The following is a 20542-nucleotide window of genomic DNA, read 5'->3' as shown; positions in this document are numbered from 1 at the left end:
CTGATTAGATTTTAAGTAAATTTTTTTGTTTCCTGATTTTTTTGCCGCTTCTCAACACCGGAGACTTCCTGTTTTTTGTTTCCTGATGTTAAGTGACTTCACCCACTTCTCTACTTGGAGACACGGATTTATCATGAAAAATTCACCTTAGCCAAATGGGCCCTTAATCCCTTATTGTTTTTCCCCAGGGCCAACCCGAACCCTACCAGACAAGTTGGGTTAGGGTTGAGAGATTTTGAGGCAGTAGTGTTATGGTTGATTCTCCTCGACCTGAGGCTCCGGCTAGGGTTGAGGTGAGGTTGGCCTCAACCCAATCCAACCTAGCCCAAGTTGCACCCCTAGTACATTGCATCGATACTGTTTCTCAACATCATCAAATAATGTTGAGAGCTGGATTGACCATTCACCTAACTGCAGGTGATAAGCATTTGCTCCATTGCCCCATTGCCATATCTGGGTGACCATGAGGCCGTGGTTCTTACCTAACCCAAGATTAAAAGGAAAAATATATATTTTTAGGCCATGTTTGGCAAGCATGAATTTATTTTTCACGATAAATTTAGTTTCTCAAGTGGTGAGAGAGAGGTAGGGCACTAGGGAGGGTGGGAGGAGGATAAATTTTTTTCATGAATGCTTTACTGAAGATTCAAGGTTTCCTGGTGCACCTCACACATGTTGACATATGAAAATGGTTAGCTACTTTTTTTTTTCTTAAATGATGGTATTTTATTAGATAAGAGAGGCCGAGACCAAGATGGTCATCAAATCACAGGCACAAGAAGGATACGAAAGAGAAAAACCTCAAGGCCGTAAGAAATAACTTTGAATGAACTCAGGAAATTAAGGAGTTAGTAGAGATGTGTCTACATGTTTGGTGTGCATCTTATCTTCAGACCTTGGATCGTATTCCTCTATAAACAGATTAGAAAAGCATGAAGAAAAAAAATGGAGGGTCGTTATTGAAGCAAGGGAGTGCAGGTATCAATTCTGAAGCTAAAATACTTCTGGCTTCCAATGTTTAGAAAATTCTATTCACCTCATTGATGCTCTTGGAGACCGATGTGAGTGAAAATTCATGAACTATACAAAACGGGATTTGCTAGGGACCATCACAAAAGGCATTTCGCAGGATGGCTGTTGACCGAGAGAGCAGCCACCTCACATGAATTGAATGAATAAGACGAAATCAGTTGAAAAGTGAGCCTGGGTGGCTGCTCTCTCGTGCAAGAGATGGCGCGCGAAATGCCTTCTGCGGTGGTCTCTAGCAAATCCCATACAAATCAAAGGGTAGAGGTGTCCCTATCAATAAACTAGGATAATATTCAGGGAAATTTTGAAAATATTTGAGCACAAGTACAACCCTTTAAACAGAGTAGTGGTCTATAGATAGACCCAAATATGGCTCAAATACCCTACAACTTGAGTAGGCTTCAAAGAGAGCCAAGTAGAGTTAACTCAAAAAATCAATAAAAAATCCAAAAAACTTGGTGCATAAAAACATGATAATTAAATATAAAAATATAAAAGTAAAATAAAACTCAATAAATCAATAAAAACTAGTAAAAAATCCATATAATTAATTAAAAGAAAAGGTAAAAAGATTTATAAAATTATAATTTTATCATCACTAATGCCTTGGTTTTAAGATTGTGATGGTGGTTTGGCCCAAATGTAGGGTTCTCAGCCAAATGCCTTGGTTTTAAGGAGGAAAAATGAATAGACGTTGCTAACAGAAAACTTGAAGTCAATCAATAGAGTAATAATAAGCAATACAATTATTTCTAACTATCCATTATTTCTAATCCTTCTTTCTGGTGGAAAAGGGAAGCATTAATCGCCAAAAAGTGCAGTGGCTAACCCTGCTAGCTTTGTCTATGCCTCCTATGTTGGCAAGAAATGCAAGGCTGTGGTCCATTGTTGAAGGGTTTGAAGGGGTCCGACCCGACCCGACCCGAGTTACATAAGTTATAGTATCTCTTGACCGTCGGCATATGTGTTCCGTTGTTGTTAGAAGCTCTGGGCCCACTTACATTTGGAGGTGGGACCATCGATCAAGACTGTCGATCGCTCGCTATCCACGCGATTTTCTTTAGCAACTTCTTGTGTTGAAAATTGTACTGACCCCAGATTTCGGAGAAAAATCCTCCTTGGAAAAAATGTAGTTCGTCCATGAGAGGAGAGAAGACTAGGACAAGACATTCGATCGCTATTCACGCGGGTTTCTTTATCAACTTCTTGTGTAGAAAATCCAGACATTGGATCGCTATCCATGCCCGGGTTCGTTTGTGAACCCAGAATCTCCAAAATCCTCCTTGAGGAGACTAGGAAAAAACGACAAAAGAGGGAAGAAGAAAAAGGAAAGGAGGAGGAAGAAGGAAAGGAGGAAAAACTCAAAAAATCAAATGGCGAATAATTTAGTTGGATGGGTTATGCCCACTCTCCCATCTAACTCTCAGACCCGCCATTTGTGGTAAGCACATCCATGTAATGATCAGGATAGTTGGTTTCTCTTGGGAAATCCAGTCCCACCCTGAACAGATGATGTTATTGTTAGTGATTTTGGATTTTCAAAATCATGTATTTTGCATGTTTTAGTGTCTTGGAAAATGTTTTATCAAAAGCGTTTGGGAAAAAGAAAATGTTTTCTTCGAAAGATTTGCTTTTATAAAAGGATGTAGAAGTGTAGTTGAAACGATAGTCCCGTACTGGATGAGAGAAAGGAAAGAGAAGGGCTTATAAAGCATTACACTTTTCTAATACTTGTTTGATTGTACATTGGGTTGAACCCATGGTTGGACCCGCGGGACGGTGCAACGCACCGTTCGCACACGCGCACGCGCGCGGCGTGGGCAATGGGTTATAGGGCGCATAGTGGCGCTTTATTGGCGCTTTATTAGGCGCACTTTGCACTTCGCACGTCAAAGAGTGTGATCAAATGGGTTGTGTCCCTTCCCCTAACGGTCAAGTGCCAAGGGGGTGTGATCCACACCATAGATGGTTGATCTAACGATGACTGGGTTGGAGATAAGTTTTACTCAAACCAACAGTCACCTCTAGGATCGATCAGGACCGTTCAATATCAATGGGTGCGATCTAACGGTCAGATTCCAAACATTCTGGAAAGGTGCCCTGTAGAGGTGTTTTTCACACTGAAAAAGACACCAGGCGGTCTACAAAATGTGCAGGCGGTGTACAAAATGTGCAGAATTCGGTCATTTCATATAGAAAAACGAATTGGCAATTCTGACAGACTTTACACTCTCTTCTACACTCCTACAAAATCCCCAAGTATTTCTACATACTGTTTTTCTTTTGTTTACTGTTCTAGATACTGTTTTTCTGCAGAAACAGTATCTAGAAATTTCTCTAAGGCTTGAAATTTCAGAAGGGCATTTCGGGTTTGATTCCGCTAGTGCTACGCGTCATCAAACATTAGTAGGGCTTCCCTACTAGGCTTCATTGTATCTTGGAGGCAATTCGCGGATCCCCTTTGCACACTACTAGTGGGGGCGAATCTTGTTTTAAGGAAAGTGATATCACGCCTTGAAGCAATAAGTTTCAGTTTTCTATCAACAACAGTACCCTCAACTTATTTCCAACAATTATTGAGGAAATTATAAATGGGTACCACAAAATTAACCAAATTGTCGTCGATGTAGGATCTGGAAGCATGAAACCAGTCAATCATGTGTACACACATGGTGAGAATGATGGAGATGCTAGTGGTACTAGCAATACACACTTTTTATCTATGGACAAGTATGACTGTGAAGCCCACATTTAGGACTTCATTTACATTTTCTTATATAAAGAAGAAGAACAAGAAGAAGAAGAATAGAAGGGTGAGAGAGTTTCAAAGGCTATCCACGAATAGTGAGGCCGATAGACTAGCCAGGAGGGAGATTCAAGGGCGGGCTTGGAAATTTTCGATTTCCCACCACCTTGATTTATTTTGTGTATTTTTCTTTCTTGGTTGCCTTTTACTTGATCATCTTGATCTCTGGGTTGCTTCCAGCTTCTTTCTTTCGTAATATAATTATTTGCCCCTCAAGAGAGAGAGAGAGAGAGAGAGAGAGAGAGAGAGAGAGAGGAACGATGGAAAACACAGATAACAATAGAGAACATGTAACAGTAGATATTGATGATGCATGGGTTACTTTCATGAGACAGAAACTTGCAGCAACAAGGAGCGAGCCATCGAGTAAAGAGCAGAGCACCATCTACAGAGCACCATCTACCGAGTCCCGAAGCACATCTATGAGACTGATGAGAAGGCCTACGAACCCAAAATCATCTCCATCGGGCCGTATCACCATGGAAAGCAATGCCTACAAACCATGGAAGATCACAAATGGCGCTATCTAAATGCAATCCTCTCTCAAAACTTGGATCTCAGCTTAGAGAACTACTTAGCAGTGATCAAGGCAACGGAGACACGTATCCGAAGCTGCTACTCTGAAAGCATTGATCACCTCGAGAGCAATGAGTTGGTCCAAATGATGATGGTGGATGGTTGTTTCATCGTCGAGCTTTTCCTCAAGAGCAAGGAGGCAATGATCAAGTGGAAGAAGGACATGGAGGAAGGGGATTCTTTCTTTCCTGATCGAAGAAAGGAAGCCGAAGAAGATCCTATATATGGCACAAATTGGATGATTCCCCTCGTAGTCCATGACTTGCTCCTCTTAGAGAACCAGGTCCCTTTCTTTGTCTTACAGTCTTTATTCGAACTCATTGACAAATCGAGCACCCCTTCTTCTCTCTTGCAGCTCGCCCTCGATTTCTTTGATCATCTCTTGCCAAGAAACAATGGAAAGCATCCTAAGCATGATGATCCAGGAAAAGTTCTCCATCTCCTACACTTGTTTCATTCCAGTCTCGTGCCAGTTGAGAAGAAATCACACAAATTCTGCTGTTACTATTGCTACATGCCCTGTCTTGCCTTCACCAGCAGCTCCCCAGCTTCATGGAACAAAAGACTGCCCGCACCACCCAAGTCGATCCCCTCCGCAACGGAGCTCAAAGAGTTGGGAGTCATATTCAAGAAGAAGAAGAAGGGTAGCTTCTTGGATGTAAAATTCAGTAAAGGAGTGATGAAAATCCCGCACCTCTCAATCTATGATTCTACCAATTACCTCTTTCGAAACTTTATTGCATTCGAGCAGTGCTTTCCGATCTCCGGAGCTCACTTCACGAGCTACGCCATCTTGATGGATTGTCTCATCAATACGCCAAACGATGTCGCCGTATTGAAACAGAATAAGATCATTGAACATAGGATGGGTAGTGATAAAGAGGTGGCGCTTCTATTCAACCGGCTGGGGAAGGCGGTCAATTTCGAAAATCGTTACTTCTACTTGTACAAGGATGTGAACAAATATTGCGAGACCAAATGGCACTTCTGGAGGGTAAAGTTGCTGCGTCATTGTTTCAGCGATCCATGTTCGACCATGAAGTCTTTCATGGTAGCCCTTTTTCTTTTCTCTCTCGGCTTCATTTCATCAATGTATAAAATATTTAAAACCTCGTATCCCCAAGCTGCATTCCCACCAACAAGCTACTAAGTTCTAATCTCATTTGGATCAGTTGATTGTGTAGCTAATTAAGAATAAAATTCTCATGTGATTGCTCTTTGTCCAATTATCCGGTTTCAAGAAATGAATTGATCAGTAATTAAGCTTTTCCTAGTCGAGAAGTTTTTAATAGATGGACCCCAAGTTCATGCCAGAATTGTTGTGGTTCCAACCCCACCTGTTCATGGCTAGAGATTTGTAGTAACACTGCAGCTTGACAGGAGAAAAAGTACTCATGGTATTGTTTCATCAATTAGCCAAGACAATAGAATTGAAGAATACCCATTTTTGACAAGCATTTAGTTTTAAACTCTTTGCCTTTGGAAGCATGGCATGATAGACTATGGACGTTGTTGCAGGAAGAGACTTTCTTCAAAACCAACTTAAAATATTGACTTTTTAAAAATTACTTTAGGAGAAAAGAGTCTTTAACAACCATATAAGACCTTCTCCGTCTTGTTATATGCCCGCCCTCCTTAGTTCTAATTTCAATAGAATTAGTCAATCGCTTAGCAAAGAACAATTCTCAACTGATTAGTTCTAATTTTATTTGAATTATTGATTGCTTTAGCCAAGAACAATTCTCATGTGATTGCTTCATGTTTGAAGAAATGAATTTATTAGTATACCTTTTGCAAGTCTAGAAGTTCTGGTCGATGAACCCAAGGGCCTGAACCACCTTTTCAGGGCCAGAGATTTTTAGTAACACTCGTTGTGCCCACTGAGATCTTGACAGTGGGCAAATACTCATGGCAGTTGCATCAAGTAGCAAAGTTTGAGGAAATTAACACAGCTACACTAGATGAAATTAGGATGGAATGGGCATTCTCCCTGTTTTTATGGGAATACTCAAAGTTGAACAAATATGTTAGCAAGTTTTGTCCATAAAGGACTTTGATGGTTGGACAATCAAACTAGAACGTCCATTAAGTAAACTCCAAATTATAGAAGAATCACATCAATCTTTTCTCACTTCGACCATCTGTTTGCAAACCACCAATCAAATAGTACACCTAATCAGCCACCAAGGGAAACTTTAGATCAGCAAGTGATCCATCCAAACCATTTGCAATTTGCGCTAGATCATTAATCAAAAATTATCTGTGCATATGGAATTGTAAATCATGTCATCCTTGTTCAATTACAAAAGTTTAAAAGAACAACAATTCATAAGCTAACCCCCCAAGACCAACCATTATTGATATGCTTTAATATTCCTTGCCGAGTGCATCATATAACTTTTTAATCCTATGCTAAAGCCAAACGCATGCTTGGAACTGTAGACACCCCATTTTGTTCCGCTTTATCCAACAAATGCGTTTATTAGTTCTCCTCATTTTAGAGTCCATTCCTAATGTTTTTCCGTGTATTCCATCATTTCCAACAACTCTTGAGAGGAGAGTGTTCATAAAAATCTAATGAGATAAGTCTGGAAGGATGATTTGGTGGGCCCATGTTATCATTTCTGCTAGTTTGGGTCAAGTAAGTGGGCCCACACATTGTTTTAATGGAAAAATGAATTTTTACCTTGCTTGGGCCCACCAAATAAAATCTAATATTTGAATTCCATCTTTAGAAAAGAGGTTTCTGAGCAGACGTGAGAAAAAGAAATTTTTGGCAAACAATTCTATTTTCCGATTGAGACAAATATAGCACAATGAAAGAAAAAAAGAAAGAAAGGATGAGGAAAGAATGTGTTTTTAAGAAAGAGAGGCATAATTCATGAAAGAAAAAAAAAACTCGGCAACTTTCCCAGAAGAGAGATGTTATAAAGGAAAAAAGAAGAAAAACCAGAGGAGGAGATTGGCTCTGTTAGGGTGGCTGGGTTTTCTCTCTCCCACTCTCACATCTCTCGGCCTTTTCCACCTTCTCCATCTTACCCTCTCAACCTCTCCAGCCCATCAAAAGGGACGGTGGCTCTGATCTTAAAAAAAGAGGGAAAGATGCCTTGCCTGGAGATCGAAAAACGTGAGCCTGGATGGGGTTAATACCTCCTCAGTCCTCTCTGAAGCTACCAAGTCCGTCTCAAAGATCATCGGAAAACCAGAGGCCTATGTGATGATAGTGCTGAAAGGATCAGTTAAGATATCATTTGGAGGGACCGAACAACCAACGGCTTATGGTGAGCTTGTTTCCATCGGGGGTCTAAATCCTGAGGTAAACAAGAAACTGAGTGCTACGATTGCGACAATTCTTGAAACCAATTTGTCCATTCCAAAGTCACGTTTCTTCATCAAATTCTATGACACTAAGGGTTCTGACTTTGGATGGAATGGCTCTACCTTCTAAATTCTGTATTACTTTAGATCTGTTGTCTTGAGTCTTTCATCCGGATGAAATATGTAAGAGCATCTCACACAGCCATTTATCTCTACTCTCTCATTTCCGTTCACCACCCTCTGTTTCTCACCTCGATCTCTCTCTCTCGCGCACTCTCTGTTTTATGGATAATCGCGCATCCTTTCTGAAAAACGAAAAAGAACAGAGTATCGCTGTCTCACACCCTCAATCTCACGTTCCCATTCCTCCTCTCTCTCAATCTCTCTCCCTCTATCCCTCTAAAGTATCCCTACAAAAATCAAACTCTATTTCAAGAAGAAGAAAACAGAGCATAATATATATATATATATATATATATATATATATATATATATATATATATATATATATATATATATATATATATATATATATATATTGTCAGCCGACTCTCGGCTTCTCACTCCTCCTCTTCCCACCCTCTGTTCTCCCACTCCTCCTCTCACATAACACTCTGTGTCTCTCCCATCTCTCTGTTATTCTCCCTCGCTCACATCTCTCTGTTACCCAATCATTCTCCCTTTCTGTTTTTTTTTAACACTCACCTTCAAAGTTTCTATCTCTGTCAACCTCTCGGTCACTCTTACACCCTCTGTCTCGCTCTCTCTCGCACTCTACATCTGTCTCGCTCTCTCTCAGTCACTCTTATACTCTCTGTCTAGCTCTCTCTTGCACTCTCATCCTCTCTCTATTACTCTCTCTCTCTCTCTACACAGTGGGGAAGGAAAACAAGAAAAAAGAAAGAAAGAAAGCGTATTGGAGTACACGTCGGCGGGATTTTTCGGATTCTTCGGCTCTCGGATTCGGCGAGAACCTCGATCAAAGGTAGGTGCACAATTCTCAGATTTTTTCAGGATTATTTGGTATTTTTATGTATTTTGCATGGTTTTTAACATTTAATTGAATTTAATTGAATATTATATGTGTGTGCTCAAAATCATGATCTGCATGGGTGTTTCAATTCCGTTTCGTCCTGAAATTTAATACAACAATTTATCTAAATAGAGTAAGATAACCATCAGATCGGATCGGACATTGGATAAAAGAGTTTCAAAAATTTGAGTGAAGTGTGGAATTTTATTTAAAATAATGGCTGAGAAATTACGAAATTCGAAAAAATAGATCTCAGGATGATCTATTTTTTGGAATTTTAAATTTTTCTTGTGTTCATCATATCAGAACAAGATTAAAGTACGTTTTTCGGAGTCGTAATTTTCTCGAAAATCGTGTTTTAAAAATAGAAAACTCTTCAAAAATATCTTTTTGACGAAGAAAAATAAATTATATACTAAACGGATTCCAAAATTAATAAAATTTGGTGGGAAAATAATATGATACTGAGACATTCTACCATGAATTTTTGAGACTTTGTGGATTTGGTTTGGTATATTATTTTATGCTTTCTTTGAAAATTATCAGATTTTGGGGGAATTTTTACTGACAACAGATCACCATTAAAATTCACAAAATTTTTACAGTAGTCTTATATTTCATATTTCTTGCTTCTGTAAAATTTTCAATTCATTTGGATCTTGTTTCCTATAGGATGTAGTGTTAATTCATAATCTGGTCTGAAAATTGAAAAATCCGAAATTGATAGTAAATAGTTTCTAAAATTCATGAAAATCTCACAGCATGCTATTTTTACTTATATTTTACTATTGTAGAAATTTCAATGAATTTAGATTTCTATTTCTAGTAGTTTCTGTGTTATTTTTGCAATCTGGTCTTGTTATTATTAAATCAGAATTAAATATGAGCTTAATGTAAAAACCTGTAAAAATCTTCCAGTAAGCTACATCCCATCATGTCTTGCTGCTGTAGAAATTTTAAATTATTTTGAATTCGTTTGCAACAATTTCACTTGTAAAATCACTCATATGGTTTAAAATTGATAAAATCCATTGAAAAACTGAAATTAATTAAGAATCATCGTAAAGCTTCTAAAGAACCTTAAAATTCTGTCACATATTAAGTCCTTAATCCATTGAAACAGAAATTTTAGGATCTTTAGATTTCCCTGAAAAAATGGCCAGTGCATCCATAATTGTATCCCTATTGTACTCGATCTTTGACAATTTGAATATTTAAGCTATAGCATGTTATTGGCTCCGAGGTTACTGTCCACGGAAATCCTGAGATATGCCAGGCAATAAGATGCTACAACCTAAGTATTAAATTGCACAAGGAAATAGCGCACGATTTCCTTCCTTGGATGCCATTCTGGGCCGAAATTGGTGAACCCTAAAACCATTGGTATTCCTTAAATGTCCAGAAACCGAAAATCCTTGAAATCTGAAATTAATTAACTTCAAGAACTGAAATCGATTCATCTCGTGTCTTTCGGAACCGTTGGATTACGGTTTCTGTCATAAGAACCCTTAGAGCCCAATTTAGGAACACTGGTGTCGTGTCTTGTCCTAAGTTTTAGGGAGTCTTAGGTTTTAGGAGTCCTAGAGTTAGGAGTCCAGCCTCATCACTGGCGTTTGCTATGGATAGCAGCCGTGCCATAGGTCTAGCTACACTAGTCACCTCACTTTTCCCTAGGACAAGCCTAGTAAACTAGGATGTAGGCTAACCTGCATTAGTCTAAGGAACAACTTGCATTTAGGTAAGAATCATATAGCATCTTAGATGAAATCCTAGGATAATAAAATCTTCAACTTGAATTAAATAACTTCTCTTAAAACTGTTGAAACAGTCAATTTAGTCTAGATCGGTGTCTTAGTTGAGTTAGGCATAAGTAACTTAGCTTAGGTGCACCGAATTACGTCGACTCTGATCCCAGTGAGGCTTGGGTACGTAGGCAGCTTGGATGTCTGATGGCATACCAACCGCGAGTCGGCTCCATAACAAATTGTGGGGTTTTGTATATTAATTTTCTTGTAAATGCTTAATTAAATTACTTAGGACTTTCCATGAAATTAGAATCTTAGGAGAACTTGCACCTAGATTGAATTCAAACAAATTAAGGAATCAAGATACACATTTAGGATCCATAATGAAATTAGATCATAGGATGCATGTCACATAGATAGCACATTAACTAAGAGTTGAATGAGCCATTTAAAATAAATTTAAAAGAGTTAGCTTTTGGAATTGAAGACCGATTATCGGGTAGGAATGGTGCATGCGGTGGATAACTCCCCATACCTTCCATTCTTGTAACCAGGTAGCGAGTCTAGATTTCTGGTTAATTATGGGTCCTAGATCCCACATCTAGGTGGCGACTCTGTCAGTCTCTTTTGTGTGGAATTCGGATTGCCTTAGTGATCCCAAGTTCACGTAAAAGATGAATTAAAACCAATAATAAAATGCACACGCCAATCGCGTGGGTACGAGAGACCAAGAGAGAGCGTGGCGGCTCGCGCCCCACCCCTCTCGCGGGATCGGGTCCCACAGGAACCTAAAATTGTCTGAGAAAAGTTAAGATTTTGACATTGCCAGCTGAAATTTTTCATAAAAACGAAAATAAAGAGAACAACTAATAATCTCATGTTCTCAATCTATAAAACTCTTTCTAGGGCAAATTACTATAGCTGAACTGGCCTAGTTTATGTTTATCAAAAAGGGCCAGACTCGCTGAAATTTTTCATAAAAAAAAAATAGAGAGAATAACTAATAATCTCAAGTACATCATATAAAACTCTTTCTAGTGCAAATTACTATAGCTGAACTGGTCTAGTTAATGTTTATCAAAAAGGGCCAACTTGCCAATTTTGCACCCATCCATTTTCTCAAATATCAAAAGGTCTGCAATTGAATCTCAGTCCTTGAAGGAATAAAAGATACCTTATAATGGATTGAAAAAGGACAATAAATAAAAGAAACGAGAAGAAAAGGAGAGTAAAATATTTTCTCTGGCTGTAGGCTTAAAACATCTTCTCTATGTTGGTTAATTTTTGTCATTTTTGAGGAACTTATAACCTGGGGAAGATTCAAAGCTATTCCAAGCCTAGCATGACCAATCAACTTCACATGTGGATACACCTCAGGGGATTGAGTCATGGATATGGGTTGACCCTTGTGGTAGCGGTCCACTACCTGCAAGGATTGCAATGCTTGAGGAGCTAACCCAGCACCAAGAAAGTAGAAAGTATCATGGTATGGAACAAGGAGAACACAATTGATGACCAACAGCTCTTGAAACTAAATTCAGTATACCCACCAACACATTGAACAACTTTGATGAGCCAAGCTGGCCTCGATCATGAACTCATAGGTTCCTCTTCACAGTACTGGCAGGAGAATTCTGCTCAGAAAGGATCTTTAAGACATTAACCAACGCCCGCAGTCGGTCCCACACACTCAAGCCATAGAGAACTTCAACAAGAGACTCCTGAAACTCAAAGCAATTCTCCGCGACAGGGTACTATGGTTGGCCAACAAAAAAAGAAAAAAAAAACAAATAAATAACATCAGTAATTTTCGAGAAATTTTGTTTGTGTTAAAACAAAATTCTCCTGTTACAGACCTGAAGCGGCTTTGGAATCTTGGTTTTGATGTATGGCCACCATCTATCCTCTACAACTGACTTTACGAGACAGCAAGCTCTCAATCCTTCTACGCCAGCAAACCTTCCAAATCCGCTGTGTTTCACACCCCCAAATGGTAGGGACTACATTACCAAAAAGAAGAAAACACACAATGATTATTCAGTGGATAAATGCGTTAAACTAAAAGCAACTATCAAGGATGGTGTCAGAATTAGATTTCTATAATATTGACAAATTAGTGTGATGAAGGTACATCTAGGACTCCACCACAAATAGAGAAGTTGCAAGGAAGTTAAGTAAATGTACAAAACTGCAAGAAAGAGTGAGAGACAAAACCCCCCCAAAAAAAAAATCCCAATCCAGTGTCAGGGACTTGTCTGTGCTCAATCAGTTCAGTACGCATTCCCAACACCCCGCTTACTGTGGAAATAACGGTCACACTAGCTCAAAGGATGTTCAATAATTTACATCAATCGCATGATGGACATTAAGGTATGCAACATAAAATGGCTTCCAAGGCCACATAAAATCCCAACATCTCCCATTTGGCCTAAAAGACCAGTTTTCCTCTAACTTAACAAGACCCATATTCATAGTATGCGTTTCAAACACTTTCACTTCAGGATTTCTATTTTTAATAATTGGTGTCGTTGCTTGATTACCACATCAGTGTAATAGGTACCAGTATTTGATTCCACGACCTTTTAATTCTCCATGAACGTTTTCAACCAGTGTAAGAGACTCTAGAATATAGAAGATTGTACCTTTTGGGGGGGGGGGGGGGGGGAGGCGTGTGAGTTGAAGAGCAAGAAGCAGAATGCCATTGCAAGTTCTAGTGAGTCGGCTCATGTTGCATGTGTGTTGATGTGGTTGAAGACACTTATGTGATAGATGGGTTTTACAGTTGACAAGCCAATGTAAAAGTTTGTGTGTAGTTAAGATACATTTCATTTCAAAGTTACTTGTCCAATCAATGTAGCTGTAGTCTCAAAAACAATGTTCAGCCCCATGCATCACAATGGGCATGGTGCTAGTTGGGAATTATGGACTCTTTCCCCTAGTACACTTCACCAATCCAAGCCAAAAAAATATCTATAATTTGTGGACATGGACACGAGTGTCGCGTGTCGACACGGACACGGAGTGTCGGACACGGCAAACTCCAAAAAGTTAGAAACGGGGGCAGGGCTAAAAGAGAAAGTACATATAATCATGATTTGTGGACACGGATTTGTGTGCCGAGTTTCGACACAGATACGAGGTATCTGACATGGCTACCCCTAAAAATCTAAAAATAGTGTCACACGCATACACATACTTACATATAAAGTTACTGATACTTCTAGCAGTGCACTTAAAAGTGTCTAACGGAATGTCAACACGTGAGGACACGGGTGTCGTGTCGGCAATAAATTCAACATGTTGGCCAAATCATAGAAAAAATATGCTTTCCCTACTTAGGAAATTTCCAATTTAGAAAGATCTTGAATTACACTTAAAAAATATTTTTCACATGTTCCTTTCACATGGCCCAGATTTTGATTTAAACTACTAAAATAATTATATATAACAATGAACCTGGTTGCCATATTTCCAGACAAAAGCAACCTCATAGTCCCACTATGGACGTTCGCATGATATTTCTATCAGTTTCAGGCATACTTTTGGTTTTCAGTCAACCATCATTGCAGAATTTACTTAACCTACTTGTGACCATAAACTTCACTTGCATAAGAATGTGTTGGAATTGGTAACCAAGATGATGAAAATAGTGGGGGACAAGAAATGAGCAAGATTGAATAAAAAGGAAATAACGAACATCAAAGAAGAAGCCGAGACGTACACGCGTAGTGATCAAAGTGTTGGAGAATTTGTTGAGGGTACTGTTGATGATAGAAAACAGAAACTTGTTGCTTCAAGGCGTAATATCACTTTCCTTAAGACAAGATTCGCCCCCACTAGTAGTGTGCAAAGGGGATCCGCGAATTGCCTCCAAGATACAATGAAGCCTAGTAGGGAAGCCCTACTAATGTTTGATAACGCGTAGCACTAGCGGAATCAAACCCGAAATGCCCGTCCGAAATTTCAAGCCTTAGAGAAATCTCTAGATTCTGTTTCTGCAGAAAAACAGTATCTAGAACAGTAAACAAAAGAAAAACAGTATGTAGAAATACTTGGGGATTTTTGTAGGAGTGTAGAAGAGAGTGTAAAATCAGTCAGAATTGCCAATTCGATTTCTATCTGAAATAAGAAGTTTGCACATTATTTATAGACCATCTGGTGTCTTTTCAGTGTGAAAAACACCTCTACAGGGCACCTTTCCAGAATGTTTGAAATCTGACCGTTAGATCGCACCCATTGATATTGAATGGTCCTGATCGATTCTAGAGGTGACTGTTGGTTTGAGTAAATCCTCTCTCCAACCCAGTCATCGTTAGATCAACCATCTATGGTGTGGATCGCACCCCCTTGGCACATGACCGTTGGGGGAAGGGACACAACCCATTTGATCACACCCTTTGACCGTTGGAGTCATGGGCTCGTTGGGCCGACCGTTAGGCCCGAACCGAAGCCCAACCCAACTGAACCATTCGGCTTGATGGGCCTGCGAACCATTTGACCGGTCCACCTTTATCTTGATCCAACGGTGCAGATCAAATCTGGAAAAATTAAAGGCTCCAATCGCTCCTCGCGACGTTGCGTACGTGCGAAGTACAAAGTGCGCCTAAAAAAGCGCCACTAAAGCGCCCTATAGCCTATTGCCCACGCCGCGCGCGCGCGTGCGCGTGCGTGTGTGCGAACGGTGCGTTGCACCGTCCCGCGGGTCCAACCATGGGTTCAACCCAATGTGCAATCAACAAGAGTTAGAAAAGGTAGTGCTTTATAAGCCCTTCTCTTTCTTTTCTCTCATCCGATGTGGGACTATCTTTTCAACTACACTTCTACATCCTTTTGTAAAAGCAAATATTTCAAAGAAAACATTTTCTTTTTCCCAAACGCTTTTGATAAAATATTTTCCAAAACACTAAAACATGTAATATACATGATTTTGAAAATGCAAAATCACTAACAATCCCCCACCATTTTCAAAATCAAAGAAAATTTTCTCATCAGGCTTGGAAATCTTATGCATAGATGAAAGTATCTCTCGATTTGAACCTTCACTTAGTGAGGACATATCAAAGTTAACCAGAATTGCATAGTAGACGTATCTTTGAACTAGCTATTCTATTTGGTTAACCGGATACGTCTCACACACAAGATTTCACCTCTTTGGGCAATTTTTAAAACCGACACATGTACTGGCCTTGTGTCTATATCTTGGTTTCATGAGCGCTCTAGAGACTAGCCAGGTCTCATAGGAAGCGGTACCACTTCCACACTCACATAGGTAGGCTTATCAAGAGTGCCCCTGTAACTAAAACACTCCAACACTATGTTATAAGCCTATTAAGAGTTTAAATACTCAGCCTTCTCCTTTTAAACATTACAGGTACCAAGCACTTTACCTTGGGATGGCAAATAATACAGATTATAGTGCTTGCAATCACTCCATATGATGTACTTGGACTCATTGAACTCAAGACTTGATGTTTATTCAAGTGTTGAGTTGATGTTCCATCATTGGTGACTATTGGTTAATGGCTTTAACCCCATCCCTAATGATGTTTTACACACCAGATCTCTTGCAAGAGCTTTAGTGAATGGATCGGCCAAGTTTTGGCTCGATCTCACAAAATCAATAGTTACTACTCCATTAGTAAGTAACTCTCTTATAGCACTATGTCTAAGTCCTATATGTCTGGACTTACCATTATAAACATGATTATATGCCCTTGATAGTGTGGCCTGACTATCACAATGGATATAAATCGATGGCATTGGTTTAGACCATAACGGAATTTCCAATAACAAATTCCGAAGCCATTTCGCCTCTTTACAGCATGCTGCCAGAGCTATAAACTCTGCTTCCATAGTTGAAGTTGTTATGCATGTCTGTTTCTTAGAGGCCCAGGAGACTGCTCCCCCACCAAGGGTGAAAATCCACCCACTGGTTGATAAATGGTCTATACGCTCAGTTATCCAACTAGCATCAGAGTATCCTTCTATTACAGTTGGATACCCACTATAACATAAACCATAGTCTATAGTTTTCTTTAAATATTTTAAAACTCTATAGACTACATTCCAATGAGAAAAACTAGGATTACTGGTAAACCTACTAAGTTTACCTACAGCATATGCTATGTCTGGCCTAGTACAAGTCATAGCATACATAAGACTACCAATTACACTAGCATACCCTAGTTGAGAGATAGTCCTACCAGTATTAAGATACAACTTTATATTTAGGTCAAAAGGTGTTGAAATGGGTGAACATTCAAAATGGTTAAACTTTTTGAGAACTTTCTCAATATAATGAGATTGTGTTAGAATAAGACCATTATCCTGTCTTATGATTCTAATACCCAAAATCACATCAGCTTCACCCATATCTTTCATATCAAAGTTTTGAGAAAGATATGATTTAGTACTTTGAATGCTTGCAATATCAGTACCAAAAATTAACATGTCATCAACATATAAACAAATAACAACACCTTGCAAAGTGCGCCTAAAAAAGCGCCACTAAAGCGCCCTATAGCCCATTGTCCACGCCGCGCGCGCGCGTGTGCGAACGGTGCGTTGCACCGTCCCGCGGGTCCAACCCAATGTGCAATCAACAAGAGTTAGAAAATGTAGTGCTTTATAAGCCCTTCTCTTTCTTTTCTCTCATCCGATGTGGGACTATCTTTTCAACTACACTTCTACATCCTTTTGTAAAAGCAAATATTTCAAAGAAAACATTTTCTTTTTCCCAAACGCTTTTGATAAAACATTTTCCAAAACACTAAAACATGTAATATACATGATTTTGAAAATGCAAAATCACTAACACAAAGAGCCACTGTTCTGTTGATAAACCAGATAAATTGCTCCAGATGTTGCTTAAAATCAAAACCCTGTTCTTTCTTTCCAATGGAAAACAACGGAAATGCATTTAGTTGCTACTACTTTCTTCACTTGATTTTGCACAATTCCTAATAAAGACCTTGAAAATTTCCGAGCTGTGTATACACTGTTGTACCATGAAAACCGAAGACAGAAATGTGCATTTATTAATCATTTTGAAAACGTGTGCATTTACAAGATGGCAGACATGAGAAACGCCGACACATACTCTTCAGGCTTGTAAAGGCAATATGTAGTGAATAAAGGGAACAGTGGACCAACTGCAATCAAAACCTAAGGCTAGTTTTGACCATATAATAAGCTTCAAAGTTTTGACCCTATAAAGCCTCAGCTTCTTTGGTACTCTGAAGTCCGGAAAACCCTCGTTCAATTAAACATCAAAAGCAAACTTTCTTTTCATGAGTGAAGAAGCACGGAGAACCATTTGAAATAAATTATATTTGAGGAATCGACGGACCTTAAAAGTAATGAAGAAATGGAGAAACTGTGCAGCCATGCATTAGTATCAAGGACTTACCTGACGCATGTAATTTGATGCAAAATCATTGATTGCGGCAACTCCACAATGTAAGCGGGAGGCTATTTCTTTAGCGCGGTGTTGGCTGCCTGAAAACACCGCACAACCGAGCTCATATACTGTGTCATTTGCAAGCTTAATAGCCTCTTCATCAGAGCTGAATTTCATTATTGGAATGATTGGTCCAAAGGCCTGTGGAGAGTCAAATCCAACTTTATTAAAGTGCACTTTCATGGAACCATAATATGAATAAGTTTATAGCAATAGAAAGCTACCAATTATTCAAAAAAAATAAATTAGAAACTACCTCTTCTTGCATCAACTTCATCGTGTGGTCGACATTCACTAAAACTGTAGGTGGAAAGTACTGATCAACAGCATCTTCACTCAAGTTGCCAAAGCTTCCTCTACCAACAATTACAGCACCTTTTTCCAAGGCATCATTCACAAGATTTTGAAGCTTGTCAGCATGCCCTTGCAAACATATTGCTCCCATATCATACTTTCCAGCTAGTGGCGGACCCTACATAGGTGATCAGTTAATGAAAATATTTTAATTTTACTCACGAAAATGAATTTAACTATGAAGTCTGCACATCCTATGCAAATATGTGTGAAGTAGGTTGATTAAGATCCTACACAGTTCTACAACCTCCACATACAAACAGTTACAAAGACATGGTTGAAGCAAATTGGAATGGAACCAATCCACTGGTGTGACCAGATTAAGTATTGACTAAACACCCTTACGCAGTTTCATGGGACCAGTGGAGCTGAGAATTCACAATTAAGAGAAGAAAAGTTGATGTGCTCATCGAATGAAATTAGCTTTATGTATTACAAAGCTGCAAAATGAACCTTTGTAAAATGTCAAAAAAAAAATGTTGGGCTACCACTTTACAGAAAAACAAATGTTTGAATACAAAACCTAGTAGTTTTACAAGAGTAAAGGTTTAGCATCAGAATTTTGGCACGGGATGATTCTCTTTTACTTATCAGCCCTTTTTTTTTAATTATCCCAGGCAATGTAGGGTTCTGTTAAAATTTCAGTGCATGAAAACTTGGAGGTTTGAGGGTTTGTAAAAAAAAAGATATTTCATTAAGAATTAGATTACGGCAATAAAAGCATAATTGAAAGAGAACATAAGAATTGGGTTCGCATAACAAACTTGTTTATTTATTTAAAAAAATGCAAAACCTAAAACATCAACAGAATCTCCTATAAAATGAGGCAGAATGGAATACTTACAACACAGACAGATTTTACGATTTTGACAACTTGAGCAACAAAAGTTGAATAAATACCACTATGCACATAAAACCTCTCAGCACCAGCACAGTTCTGCCCACTAGATTGAAGAGCAGCTCTAACTGCTATTTGTGCAACCTACATGACGGAAGAAAATTTGTGAAATTCTACCCACAAGATAAACAATCAGTGAAATTCTACCAAAAGATGTTTAAGCAAACAGAAAGAAAAAATATATCTTGATCCAAAAGTACTAGAAATTTCAAATATCTCAAGGGCACAGGAATATCCATGACTACTAGGTACTGGTACAAAACTATAGGAAAAGAAAATTTCATACATGAGGCACATCAACATCCTCACACACAATGAATGCATCTTTTCCACCAAGCTCAAGGGTAACCGGTATCAGTGTCTCAGCAGCATTTGCCATGATCTGTGGGATAAGAAAACTAAATGTCAGTGAAAATGAACATAGAAATAAAGAAGTATTCACCAACTCAAGAAATCTAATCAATAGCATGTTGAGGACGTATAAAATCAACAAGCTACCAAATAATCATATTGGGTAAAAGGGTATCATGCCCCAATATTACATTCCTTTTTTTCTTTCAACAGCCATAGAATGTGTCGTTGACCATAGAAAAGAAAAAAGATAGAATTCAGACCCCCTGATATCTTACCATATTACACTAAAGCTTCGCAAATCTCTGAATATGACCAAAACTACCTTAAGAGTAACCAGATGGCATTGCCCCTTCAAATGATTTCTTTAATAGGTCAACCTAATTAACAAATCAACTGAAGGGATAGAAGCAACTAAGAAAATGTCAATTGACATCAGAATTTTGCCCAATGCGGGTGATCCGGAAAACAAAAGTTGCATAAACATCCTTCATTTGCAAAATATTAATTAGTCATTGAAAATTATGAAATGGCCAAAAAAGTTTAATGTTTTCAAAAATATTTCCTAAAGGTCCATAAATACTATACCAAACTTGTTTTGCCGAAAATGCCCTTCAATCAATTCTAAAGTCATTAACCTTTTCGCCTAAAAAATTTTACTTTGATGCTTTCTCATTTTAAAAATGATCCTACTTTTGTTAGAATAAAAAATAATTCTTTGGGGGGGGAAAACATGGTGCTTTTAGAGTATTTAAAGGGCAATTTGTAAAACAATAATGTAATGTAGATGAACAAAAGAAGATTTTAGGGCCTAGTTGAAATATTTTTTTTAATATCATGATTCTCTATGACTAATTAGAATATATTTCATAGATTAGGGCTATATAGAGGGCGAGCCTTGGCGCAACAGTAAGGTTGCTCCATTGTGACCTGGTGGTCACGGGTTCAAGTCACGGAAACAGCCTCTCTGCAA

The 20542-nt window shown here is 38.6% G+C and overlaps 1 protein-coding gene and 1 pseudogene across 2 annotated transcripts; one reads left to right on the top strand and one right to left on the bottom strand.

Moving 5' to 3' along the window:
- Positions 1 to 4095: 4095 nt before the first annotated feature.
- Positions 4096 to 7859, top strand: LOC143852262 (UPF0481 protein At3g47200-like; annotated as a pseudogene).
- A 3908-nt stretch (positions 7860 to 11767) lies between these two features.
- On the bottom strand, positions 11768 to 19866 carry LOC143853331 (aldehyde dehydrogenase 22A1-like). 2 transcript variants are annotated; one of them, XM_077363065.1, is made up of 8 exons: positions 19848 to 19866; positions 19505 to 19600; positions 19165 to 19302; positions 18223 to 18438; positions 17916 to 18107; positions 12364 to 12507; positions 12058 to 12261; positions 11768 to 11959 (listed from the first exon to the last, which is right to left on the bottom strand). In XM_077363065.1, the coding sequence occupies exons 1-7, from the start codon at positions 19848 to 19850 to the stop codon at positions 12106 to 12108; spliced, it is 945 nt and encodes a 314-aa protein (XP_077219180.1). In that variant the 5' UTR covers positions 19851 to 19866; the 3' UTR covers positions 11768 to 11959; positions 12058 to 12105. The 2 variants fall into 2 exon arrangements, with proteins under 2 accessions (XP_077219180.1, XP_077219179.1); XM_077363064.1 differs by having other exon boundaries at positions 11771 to 11933.
- Positions 19867 to 20542: the final 676 nt, after the last annotated feature.

The sequence above is a fragment of the Tasmannia lanceolata genome, unplaced genomic scaffold, assembly GCF_043159265.1.
Source record: "Tasmannia lanceolata isolate RefF3 unplaced genomic scaffold, GAP_Taslan_0.1 ptg000019l, whole genome shotgun sequence".
NCBI classification, from domain to species: Eukaryota; Viridiplantae; Streptophyta; class Magnoliopsida; order Canellales; family Winteraceae; genus Tasmannia; species Tasmannia lanceolata.
Note: the sequence above shows the minus strand (reverse complement) of the source record. Positions and strands in the feature narration are given on the sequence as shown.